The sequence below is a fragment of the Triturus cristatus genome, chromosome 6 (genome assembly GCF_964204655.1).
Source record: "Triturus cristatus chromosome 6, aTriCri1.1, whole genome shotgun sequence".
Lineage (NCBI taxonomy): Eukaryota > Metazoa > Chordata > Amphibia > Caudata > Salamandridae > Triturus > Triturus cristatus.
Window position 1 is genome coordinate 298,081,450 of NC_140589.1, and position 13,045 is coordinate 298,094,494.

The 13,045-nt window shown below is 43.9% G+C and overlaps 1 protein-coding gene across 2 annotated transcripts in view; it reads left to right on the plus strand.

Annotated features, from left to right (window-relative positions):
* Window positions 1-13,045, plus strand: part of NBAS (NBAS subunit of NRZ tethering complex) — a 2,067,161-nt gene that overhangs the window by 229,864 nt on the left and 1,824,252 nt on the right. For both annotated transcript variants that reach the window (XM_085610668.1, XM_085610669.1), the window contains exon 5: window positions 11,785-11,832. In XM_085610668.1, the coding sequence (XP_085466794.1) occupies window positions 11,785-11,832 (48 nt within the window). The remainder of the gene's footprint in view (window positions 1-11,784; window positions 11,833-13,045) is intronic.

A 13,045-nucleotide genomic window follows, 5' to 3' on the forward strand; every position in this document is an offset into this window, starting at 1 on the left:
TTGTATGGATGTGTGAATGGGTATGTAAGTGGTTCTGTGGGTGAGTGTGTGAGTGGATATGCGATGAGTGCGTGGCTGTGTTAGTGGCTGTATGGGTAAGTGGGTGGGTGTGTGAGTAGCTGTATTGGTGAGTGAGTGGCAGTGTGAGTGGCTGTATGGGTGATTGTGTGAGTACCTGTATCGGGAGTGGCTGTGTTAGTTTCTGTATGGGTGATTGAGTGGGTGTGTGAGTGGCTGTAAGGGTGCATGAGTGGGTATGTAAGTGTCTGTTTGACTGGATGTGTGAGTGGCTGTATTGGTGAGTGAGTGGGCACATGCGTGGCTGAATGGGTGCATCAGTGGGTGTGTGAGTGGCAGTATGAGTGAGTGGATATGTGAGTGGCTCTATGGATGAGGGATTGGTTGTGTGAGTACTGGGATGGGTCTGTGAATGGGTATGTAAGGAGTTGTGTGGGAGTGGGTGTATGAGAGCTACTATGGGGTGGGAGAGGGTATGGGAGTGGTTCTGTGGGTAATGTCATCAGTGATGTAAATTGAGATGTCATCAGTGATGTCACTGACCATGTCATGAGTGATGTAACATATGAGGTCATAGGCAGTGCATTGCGGGGGCGTAAGTTATAGTTAGCTCAAGTAACTGCTGAATTTCACTGGTTTTGTACGAGTGAAATCTGAGATTCGCTATGATGTCCCTGTAACCGTTTTTTTTTCTCAGTGAATATCAGTAACCAATAGTGTCTATAGTAAGGAGTTCTTGGGGTTACATTAAATAGCGGAGGGAAATTAAGAACATACTTGTCACCCTATATGCCTTTATGGAGCAATACTGACTTTACTCCAGGTCTATGAACAGCTGCCTTCAAGTAGTAGTATGAGGCTGTGTGCATCAGGCTAGTAGATATGTGTTTGGGCAATCAGAGTAAACGTTCTGTGGACATTAAGAAGAAGTATGGCCGTACACCAAATTACAACAAGCATTGGCATAGCCAATAGGTCTCGCTTTTGGGACCTTATAAGTGTTTAGCCATGCAACAGTTGCATAACTAAATACTTATAAGGTCCCAAAAGCGAGACCTATTGGCTATGCCAAGCGGCCGTGAAAGTGAAAGTGATCGCGATTGCGATCACGATCAAACATCAAAGCGGTCGTGCGGCCGCGAAAGTGAAAGTAATCGCGGTAAAGCGCGCCCGCGCACATGCACTGTAGCTGTAGGCTGGCCTGGTAGCACTTTTTAGAGCCCTCTCAATAAGTCTCGCCAGACCAGCGCATGCGCTGGGTCAGGCGAGACCTAAAAAGGGCTCTTTCTGGACCAAAAGCTATACACCAGTACAACGTAGAGCGTAGGTTCCTCCAACAAGCAGTTAAACAAGGGCCTCGAGACACCCTCAGACATGAAACATGCTATCACTGTTCTAGATCAAGTCCTCCAAACAAAAAACTCAAATGCAGCAAAATTGCCTGTAAAGAAAGACATGTGGGAAAAGATCTATGCTTGCATTTAACTGAAGTCCAAAGGGCAGAAATCCTAATAGCAAATACTAATTTTGTGAGCTAAACACTGTTTAAGATACTTTACGCTGCCATTTAACTCCTGAAAAACTGCATATACTATACCTGCACAGATCTGGCAGATGCTGGAGAGGTTGTGGTAAGTTATAGAACATTACTTGTATACTAACAAGATACTAAGAGAATATAATAAGGGCTATTGAGAAGAATATAAGAAGTGAGAAGGATGGATGCCCAGATACGATCATTCTAGCCTGCCCATGGAATGGTATATACTATACCCACTACAAACAAGTAAATGCAAATTGATTTCTACCCTACGTTTGGTAGCCAAACAAGGCATAATAGCAACGTGGTGGTAAATCCAATGTTCCCACAATGGAAACCTGATGGGCGTGGATTTGGTCCTTATTGGGAATGGAAAAATTAGCGAGTATGCTCCATGGAATTAAAAAAGTGTTTTTGCGAAAAGTTGGAGATACTTGCACAATATTTCTTTGGTGCTCGAAAAGTTTGTGAGCGTTCTAGATTGTGGACACACAATGAGGACTGTTATCTTGAATAAAGAAGTACCACCTAAGATTGCTTGATCTGTTGATTGTAGGAGCAATGTACCTATGATGAACCTTTGCTGCAAGAGGAGGGTGAGGGGGGAGTGAGGAGGAGAAAATTGGAAAAAGGGATTAAGTTATAAAGTATGTAATTAATTAGTTGCCAATGGTGTCTGATGTGCACTGGTCACTAACGGAAGTCATTTACTATTATGCAAAATGTTCTTTTATTTTTTTTATTTTAAAGAGTGAACCATCCCACCCTCCTATACAATCTGGAGTCAAGACTGAGATTCACGGACAATGTCCTTCACTGATTCTTCTCCTAACTTTCCAACTGATACCACTTTGTTCCCATAGGCAGAACCAGGACACAAACTATCCCTATCACCTGTGAAGCCCCCCAATCCTCCATTCTGTCTCCTGGTGTCTTCAAGCTACACATGAAGGTCAATTGGTGCTCTATTCGCAGATAACTGAATAAAGATTTATCAATATGCTGATGAGTCACAGCTCTACTTGTAATTCTCATTTGGTTCAGACATCCAAACCTCAAACACTGCTTGCACATCATCCAGACCTGGATGTCTATTTCCTACTCGAAGCTTGCTACAATGAAGATAGAATTCATGTTATTTACCAAGAACAATAAACAACCTGGCTCAGTTACATGAACCTTGATGGCTTAGAATCCCAACTTTCTCCATATGCCATGTCTCTTGGACTCACCCTGAACACCAACCTCATCCTCAAGGAACACATTGCCCAAAAAAATATAAAGAGGACCTGGTACCAGCACTCTATTCTAAAGAAAGTCAAACTACTACTTCCACAAAGCGTCTTCAGAACTTCTGGTAGAGTCATCATACCCTTGCATCTGAGTGGTGATAATGCCCTATTCCGTGGCCCCCTAGACTCCACACTGGCACCCTTTTGGGGCATCCTACACGCTGGATCACGCCTTATCCAGCGCTTGAAGAATTATGATCACATCATCCCCATCCTGCTGGACTTATATTGGCTTCCCTTGCTGGCCCTTTACCATCTTCCAAATCAGCAGTATTATTTACAAAGCTATCATGACCAGCACACTTTTCTTGCAGATATGTTAACCATCTGTGATGGATCTTCACACCTGCAGCTAAGACACCATCAGACTGCAGACTAAGCAGTGTAAAAAAGAAAAAAAAACAAGGCAGCAGGCCTTTTCCATCTGTGCACTCAAGATCTGCAACAACACCCTGTATCCATCAGGATCATCCCTACGCTACTCAATTTAGAAAAGAGTTGGAGAGTCACTTCTTGAATGAATACTACATCACAATGCATTAATCGTCAACAACTCCGCTTCCTCTCCTCTTACTCGCTGTCTTCGACCATGTACTGCACTCCGCTGCCCTTTGACTAGGTTTGTGCTTTAGAAATGGCATATACATACATACATACGTGCATACATACATACATACATACATACATAAATATCTATTGAAAATTAAAGCAATCCAAGGTTCTATAGACACATAACATATTTTACATTTGTAAGGTACTTTCCAAGTGAGTGCCGCAACTTCTGGGTAAACGAGTCATGCATTCAGATCTACTAGTAGGCAATTAATATGGATGAAACTAAGGAGGGTGGACATTTCCAACACGGTTATCAGTAATTACTCATTCATTAACAAAGGAGAGCTTTTAGAAAATCTAATCATTTATACTGTTGAAGCATAATAAAGCTTATGAGAAATGTTTAAATGAAGGTAGAATAGAAACAAAAGGAAGCTCTTAGTAGTGGATATGTACACAGTCATTGTGCGCTTGTGTATGTAGATTAGTGGTGTGATCATTGTACCATGATCAAATTACAAGTGGCCACCAAAAGTTACCAGAGATGAATGTCATCACCTCATCTCTTGAAACTTTATGAAAGCCTCTTCTTTGAGAACAGGTGTCCTAGTGTGACTTGGGATGGCCTTTGTCCTCTGCTTTATCCTTCTCTCATGAAGATACAGGTGGATCTTAACCACTGCTAGTTAACCTGCACAGATTATTGTTTGAACATTGCTTGCAATCTTGTCTGCTGGATTGTGGTGAATAGTGGAGAAAGATGTAGAATTTTATAATCCCCCCCCCTGCCCACCCCCCCCCCCGTGGCAATGTGAATTGTAAGTGGTTTCCTGCTGCATAACACATACTTCATACTTTGGAAAGAATGAAGGAAATGCTGATATGTTTGAAATGATTGCATTGTGTAGTCCCTGCGTTACCTCTTTCACTCTTAAATATCGACTTCAGGGGGAAACTTTAGTAGATCAACTGTCCTTAATATCCGTACGTCTCTTATGCAGTTGAAGGCCAATTTTACAAAGAATCTAATAAAGTATTTTTTAAATTGGAAACAGATTCACCCTCAAGGGAGAAGGTGTTTCACACTTTGGGCTTCATTTCAAGTTTGATGCTAAATTTGCAATACATGAAATGTGATGATTACGTTACCGAAGTCAGTATGTGGGCTGTTTCTCCTGTTATGTCTACGACTATGAATAAGTAGCGGTAATCACATTTACTGCTAGTTCTGCATTTATGTATGAAGGACTTCACTCTAGCCCAAAGCTGCATGCTTTTTCTGTGCATGATGTGACTTTTAGGCACGTTTTGATAATGCAGTAACATAGCATTTTGTTAAATAAACAGACTACAATAAATGTGTGGTAATGAGATTACAGCACACCATTTCCTTTTTGTCATACTAAATACGGTTATGTGTGTGTGTGTATATATATATATATATATATATGTTTATATATGTATATGTTCTGGATGTTAGTGGCCCCGCCTGAGCCACGAGAAAAGCTCCGATGCAGTTTGCATTCCTGCAGCGACGCCAACAGAAGCCGCTGCTTTGGGAGCAGGTGCCTGTTGTTGAAGGGCAAAAACATGCAGCGGGGACTTGAGGCTGACACCACAAGCCACTGTGGCATCATTTTTTATCTCCATTTTGCACCAACGGCATGTCAGCTTCACTGAAGCAAGAAACGGCACTACCAAGACCAGAAAGCCACGGGGGTGGCTACGCCCACTCTGGGTGGGAAAAGAAGATGTATTTAGCCAAAATCGCAGTGCCGTGAGTTTGCAAGTCCACGCCTCTGAGGAAGTGTTGAAACACGAAACGCGTCAGGCTTTGGACAATTGACTTCTTGTGCTGTTCCAGACGATTTCCTCGCAGCATCCTTCAATAAATGATGGTTTGGCGAAAACGTACCTGTAGTGTGGCTTTCTCTTCGACAGGCAAACTCTGTTCTGGATGTATATATATATATATATATATATATATATATATTTTGAAAATTTCGCGAGGATTCGTCAACCGGTGCCAAAGTTATTCCAAATAGAATGTTGCGGATTTCCTATGGAAACACGGTCCTAACTATAACTATCTACTGGCGACCGCCAGTAGATTATATATATATATATATATATATATATATATATATATATATATATATATATATTGTAATCAATGTGCCTTGCGCATAGGAGGTCACTCGACATTGCCTTAGTGAAATGCAGCCTGCTTACTTAGTCCATCTTTACTGACTTCATGCCGACGCGTTTCGGGATATCAAATCCCTTCCTCATGGGCAGCAGGCAAGTAATGAAGCGCACCACGTTTCACTTTCCTTAATTTTATTCATCATTGGTATGAACGCCCCCAGTGGGCGTGTGCAGTTGCCTTCTGGGACATTGAGTCCTGTGGTGCGATCAAATTATATCCTTTGGTAAGGTCATTAGTCTTGCTTGCATCTGAAAAACATAGAAAACCTTCGTAGGTAATGAGACCAGGACAACAGGCTTAATTAGCATATGGCGCTGTACTGTTCAGGTTTTAGGAAGTCCCAAACTGCAGTCTCGCAAGCTGGTTTGTTTTCTCCCCAGCTTACGATGGTGCTCCTCCCCACGGCCGGCCGCCGTGTAAAATCTTGTAATCAATGTGCCTTGCGCATAGGAGGTCACTCGACATTGCCTTAGTGAAATGCAGCCTGCTTACTTAGTCCATCTTTACTGACTTCATGCCGACGCGTTTCGGGATATCAAATCCCTTCCTCATGGGCAGCAGGCAAGTAATGAAGCGCACCACGTTTCACTTTCCTTAATTTTATTCATCATTGGTATGAACGCCCCCAGTGGGCGTGTGCAGTTGCCTTCTGGGACATTGAGTCCTGTGGTGCGATCAAATTATATCCTTTGGTAAGGTCATTAGTCTTGCTTGCATCTGAAAAACATAGAAAACCTTCGTAGGTAATGAGACCAGGACAACAGGCTTAATTAGCATATGGCGCTGTACTGTTCAAGTTTTAGGAAGTCCCAAACTGCAGTCTCGCAAGCTGGTTTGTTTTCCCCCGAGCTTACGATGGTGCTCCTCCACACGGCCGGCCGCCGTGTAAAATCTTGTAATCAATGTGCCTATGTATATATATATATATACACACACACATACATATAGATACAAACAGAATTTTCAGAATTTGTATTTACAAGACTAAGATCATCACCTCTTTGTGCCAACAAGGACACATGGAACCCTTTCATGATAATGCACAGCTGATGGTCATTGTCTTGCACCAAACTTTGCTATGAAAAGATGAAGGACAGTTAACGGGTGCCAAAATGATCTGCCCCATCAGAAAGATCCATTGATGAGAGCCTTGATAAGCAACACTCATTGGAGAAGTCCTCTTCTAGACCAGCCACATGGAACCTGGTGCACACCCTGCACCAGCACCGTTGTCTCACAGGGTGCCCTTACTGATTAGTACTTATTGCGGGCCTGGACGTATGTGAGGAGCTTGTTTATTCCCGCAGGTGCCTCACATCCTTCTTCCAAGGTAACTACTGGATCCCATTGTACTCAAAAGCCTAATTAAACTTGGGTAAGGAATAGTGTACATGCCTGTAACCCTAGTTCTCCCCCACTGGTATCCTTCATAGGATCATTTGCAACATGCCACCTCCAAATAACGCCACTTATATGTGCTTCTTTTCATATTTCTCTCAAAGTGCTGTATTTACAGTGATTTAGAATGGCCACTGAAAACGTACCAAATTGGTAGCCTTTCAGAGTTCTTAAAGTAATTTCTTTCGATATAAAAGTTGCTTCTGCAACAAGTAAACTTAAACTTCATGGCCCTTACCGCAGGCAAACCTCTTTAAATCCTACCAACCACTCAGCTCTAATATTTCTTGTAAGTACTTAATTTTTCTTTTTTCTTAAAAAAAGACCAGGTTTAAGAACGTTGTCAGATTTGGAAGAAACATTTAAGATCAAGAATTTTGGGCCTGAGGTTAACGTGCACATGAAGATGGCAGATTTGGTTCAAAATGTTAATGTATGGATTCCTCATGTCCCTTACCATGCCCTATTCTTCTGGCTGTAGGTTAACCTTTTCCCCTACTCCACACTGCTGTTATCTAGGTAGAGTAGATGATCACTTTGTGCAACAATAGTAATGTGCCACAAATAACACTCATTTGAAGTCTAAAAGCAGGGATGAATAGACGTCACCACACGACGAAAGAACACATTGCGGGGCATATAAAGAGATTCCGAAGTTGTTATTATATAGCATTATGTGAGAAGTAGCGAAGGCTGAACAGTAAGGTGAAAGTGATTCCCAACTGTACCATGTTGGCATTTGTATTGCAAAGATTTTGCATGGCTTCACAACACGATCCGCTGTCCGGGATTTTGAGGTCTCCATTGCAAAGCACAGCCTCATCCGGAATGTAGGGACTGCACTCAAAAAAGGAATTAGCTTTTCAAAAACAAGCTTCACAAAGCAATTGGGACACATGGGACACAATGGAAAAATGGTTACACAATTTATCTTTGCTGATGATATCAACAATAAACCGGAAATGCATTCAGGTCATGTTGACTTGAGTTAAGTGAACGATTGCATGTCAAACAGAAAGGGGTAGGAGCAAACTGCTTCACCTCCCAGCTCAGTTTGCCCCTTAGCATTATGGTAAATGCAGTTCATGCTTGTTAGACCTGACATCCTTGGCGTGAGTTTTTCCCCTATCTTTTGCCTCTGCTACCTGGATTTTTGATGCTGTGATGGATTTCGTTTTTGCTGGTTTAGATGCTTTGGACACTCTGCCACTGCTAACCAGTGCCAGAGTGTAAGTGCTCCCTGTGTAAAATATCATATTGATTGGATATACCTGATTGGCATATCTGTATCACCATGAAGTCCCTAGTAAAGTGCACTGTGTGTGCCAGGGCTGGTGATGACAGATGCTACTAGTGGGTCTGCAGCGCTGATTGCGCCACCCACCTGTGTAGCCCTAAAACGGTGTCTCAGGCCTGCCACCGCAGGCCTGCCTGCAGTCCCCGGACTGCCATGTCCTCCTGGCCAGTGTCCACACTGACCGGGCCTAACCCTTCCCTTATTATACACGTCAGTCATCCCTATGGAAGGCCCAAGGTACCCCCCTGGGCAGGGTGCAGTGTATGCAAAAGGTAGAGCATGTACTAGTGCAGGTAACATGTTCTGGTAGTGAACAACGGCCATTTTGTGTGTTCACTGCTGTAAGGTTATCTTGCTCCATAGGCTAACATGGGGGAGGCTGGTGCCAATGGCTATCCGCCTATCTTCTCATAGGAACAAGATAAGACATGAGTGTTTGATATCCCTGAGCTCAGCATTTAATAACACATCTTTTAGGAGAGGTTGTTTTTAAATCCTGAGTTGGAGAATAGTACTTTTTAGAGAGTAGCTGTTCTCTTGTCTGACCCTTCTGTGTGCCTGGGCATGCTTGTGGATTGACTGTCTGGCTTGAGAGTGACAGGGGCTGGGGATCCCCCGGGAGGTTGGCTGAGTCAGCCCTCTGCTGAATGGTGACATTTGCAAGGAGAGTGGAGGGAGGAGATAGCACCTGGGAGTGAATAGGGCTGTGCCTGCCTGCCACGGTGCTGGCTCCACCTCCTGCTGGGCGGTCGACGACTCTGCCCCTCACTCTGAAAAGAAAGTAGAAGCCAGGAAAACAAAGTGCTCCAGCAACACCCAGAACTGGATCAGACCGGGCTCAGGACCCACTTGCACAAAGACTTCAAAGACTTTTAGGGGTATAAGTAAAGGACCCCTGACAACAGATTTTTAGATTCTACCATCAAGAGGAACCTCTGCTGAAAGTCGGACCGCTGAAGAACTAAAGGAAGATTGCCTTGCTGTGTGCTCTAAGGGCTGACCTGTTCTGCTGTACAACTGAAGCTGAGGAGGAGAAGGGGTCTTGCTGTGTGCTGACCCTACCCACTTGACCAAACAAGACTTTGCTGTGTGCTGTGTCTTAAACCGAATCTCCAAGGGCCGGAGAAGAGCTGGCCTCCTGTTTCGCAACCCTGGGATAGAAAGGTTGCCAAGAACTCAAGACTCTGCTGTGTCCCCCCTGCGCTGCTGTGTGCTGCAGGGACCGGGGACTGTTCTACCAAGCTTCTCAACATCTGCCTGTGAAGTGGGCTGGCTGCTCTCTGTCTTGCTGGAGAGTGCCGCACTGACCCGGGCCTGACACCGGTTGCCGCATCAAGAAGACCGACATGCTCATCGGCACGTGCCTTGCCGCGACCCGGAGGCCTGAAGCAGATCGAGAGTCGTACTTCCCTGCTCTACGAAGCCGCACTGTGAGTGGCTGACTCCGGTGACGTCGACATCGTCACTGGGGGCTCGTCGAGGGAGTTGTGGAAACCTTGCGCCGAACAGCCAGCGGTGCGCTTTTACAACGAGCGCAGTGACACCGCCGGAGCAACGTAGCTGCCTAAACATCAAGAGCCTACGAACTGATTCATTCTCAGTGAGTATCGAATCACGCAAGAGACTAGAGACTATCGTCTTACGATCCCGACCAACCAAGAAAGCGAATATAGTGTAAACCTGTGATACTTGATTTCAACTGCGGAAGCTAGATAAAGATATATTATTTTTGATAACTCACCTGTGTGGTCTAAGTTTGTGGTGTGCAGAGGGGGGATCATTGTGGTGTCTACGTGCAAATACCTTACACATTGCCTTGGGGATAAGCCTGCCTGCTCGAGCCAAGCTACCTAGAGGGTGAGCAGGGGTTATCTACCGTGAGTGTCCTTGTACCCTGACTAGAAGCAAGGGTCCCTATTTGGTCTAAGGTGTATACCTCTGCCAACTAGAGACCCCCAGATCTAACAATGCTTACTTGAATATTTACTGAAGTATTCCACCAAAGATGGTGCAGGTTAGTGCTGTAAATTTCTAGACACCTTTTTCTGGATATTATTCGTCATCAGTAGAGATAACAATGAATTGTATCTGGGGTTGCTGAGCAGACTGCCAAAATCCTTTCAGGTCTCAGTACCTCTCACAGGCACACAGATGCATCCCCACAAGCTCGTCGGCTCAATGGCTCAAGGGAGCCTTTTCAAACAGAAAGGGGTGGGAGCACACTGCTTCACCTCCCAGCACAGCTTGCCCCCTTAGCATTATGGTATATGCAGTTCATGGTACATGCTTACTTGAATATTTACTGGAGTATTCCACCTAAGTTGGTGCAGGTTAGTGCTGTAAATCTCTAGACACACGTTTCTGGATATCATCCGTCATCAGTAGAGATAAAAACAAATTTGATCTGGGGTTGCTGAGCAGGCTGCCACAATCCTTTCAAGTTTCAGTACCGCTCACAGGCGCATCTCCACAAGCTCGTCAGCTCAGTGGCTCAAGGGAGCCTTTTCAAACAGAGAGTGGTGGGTCAAAGTCTGGGTCTTCCTCTGTAATTTACTAGAACTTCTACCAGTACGTTTCACTGCCCCCTACCATTTAGTGAAATGCAGCCCCCCCCAATTCCACAAGTCCATGCCATGCTGAAACGCCACTGCCCAAAGTGAAACGCTGAAAGAAAGGAGTACAGTAAGCCACCACTACAACAAAATATGTGCGAAGGCAGTGAGAATGATGTGCACCCAGTCTGTGGGCGTGAGTGCTCGATTGTGAAACCGTGTGGTGGCAGCTAACCGGTCCCTGAGGTATGAGAGCCAGGAGGGTCCTGGCTGTGGAAGCCCAGCTCACGCACTGAGTGCACTTACGCCAACCAGACTGCTGTAGGCAAGGTGAGTCTCACAGAAACTAAAGTTGAACTCCTTTGGACGAGGGAAGTCAGGTGGGGGTAACCGGCAGGTATGGGGGCGAAGAGCAACAGTTGAAAGTTTTTCAAGTTTCCTATTTTAAAAATATAAACCTTTGTTCGAGGTACTTCATCTGGAACTGATGTTGCTGGAAAGTGTCTTTCAAACTTGTGGATATACAGACAAAATGCTGATCTTGCATTTGGTGCTATAGAATGATTAACAAGGAGGATGGGCCATCGATATCGATCTGCACTGATAGATTGTCTCCGTTGTAAGATGATGAGAAGTTCAACGTAAACTTCTGTTTCGGTAAAATACAGTAAAAAAAATCCATTCATGTTAGTCAAAAGTTTGTTTTAAGGGGCCCACGTTACATTTTGACGGGCATTAATATGATAGGGTTAAAAAAATCCATGAATTTCAGTGAAACATTTGTTTTAAGGGGCCCAACGTTATATTTTGAGGGACATTAATATAAGTGGCCTTTCTGTTTTGAGTGCTTTTCACATGACAAAAAACATATTAATATGACTGCATTTTATAGCTCTTTCTAATGCGCTTTTCTTCTTTTATAGCAATGGTAAACTTTTAGCTGCCATCCAAGACCAGTGTGTAGAAATCAGGTAATCATTTTGTCATTTCTGTTTGTTGTTTTTGTTTGCAAGTGCATTTAATTGACGTGTAAAGTAGCTGCATGCCAAATGTTGTGTTGCCTTGTGCAATACATCTGGCCCCACGTGGCTTTCGATTTACCTGTGTAATATTACTGTTCGAATCTCACTGTTCCCACCACCTCCCCTGAGATGCATTTGTACCTTATCTGTGAAGTAAACTCCTGGGCCTGTTGGTCTATTGTCTTGTCCGAAGTCACAGGTTTAGGTAAAGAGTAGGGCCTTTGGGGCCCAGTACCTTCTGCTCTTCCATCGGAAACACTGTGACTGGCTAGCACATCATTGTAATAGTGATTCCTCTTCCCAGCAGCTGCAGAATGGTACCAATCTACCCACGATTGTGGTAAGAAAACATTTGTGGTCACTGAGTAGCGACCTCTTATGATGGTCGGCCAAGGAAAGTGTAAGGGCTTCTGGTGGCCAATTGCATAGCCAAAGAAGACCAAGACTTATCTTGTCAAATCTCTGAACTTGCTTCCACTTGGGCTATCTTGTCAAATCTCTGAACTTGCTTCCACTTGGGCTATCTTGTCAAATCTCTAAACTTGCTTCCACTTGGGCTATCTTGTAAAATCTCTGAACTTGCTTCCACTTGGGCTATCTTGTCAAATCTCTAAACTTGCTTCCACTTGGGCTATGTTTTCAAATCTCTGAACTGGCTTCCACTTGGGCTATCTTGTCAAATCTCTGAACTTGCTTCCACTTGGGCTATCTTGTCAAATCTCTGAACTTGCTTCCACTTGGGCTATGTTTTCAAATCTCTGAACTGGCTTCCACTTGGGCTATCTTGTCCAATCTCTGAACTTGCTTCCACTTGGGGTATCTTGTCAAATCTCTGAACTTGCTTCCACTTGGGCTATCTTGTCAAATCTCTGAACTTGCTACCACATGCCCAGTGCCTGCTTGTTACAATGTGATGTAAAGTTTTATCATTGTGCATTACACCAGTTACAAGTTTCTTTACTGAAATTATAGGACGTACCATTAATTTAGAATATCATTCTTGAATTTTTGTTATTGATATAATTTTATGTAAATTGTTTTTGGCACCGAAAATGTTTTGCCTCCTTTGCACATGAGGCTTACACTGAATTACAAAATGCTAGTTTGGCTGTTATCTCAAAACAAAAGAACATGGAATGAAAAGCGCATTTTGCAGTCAATA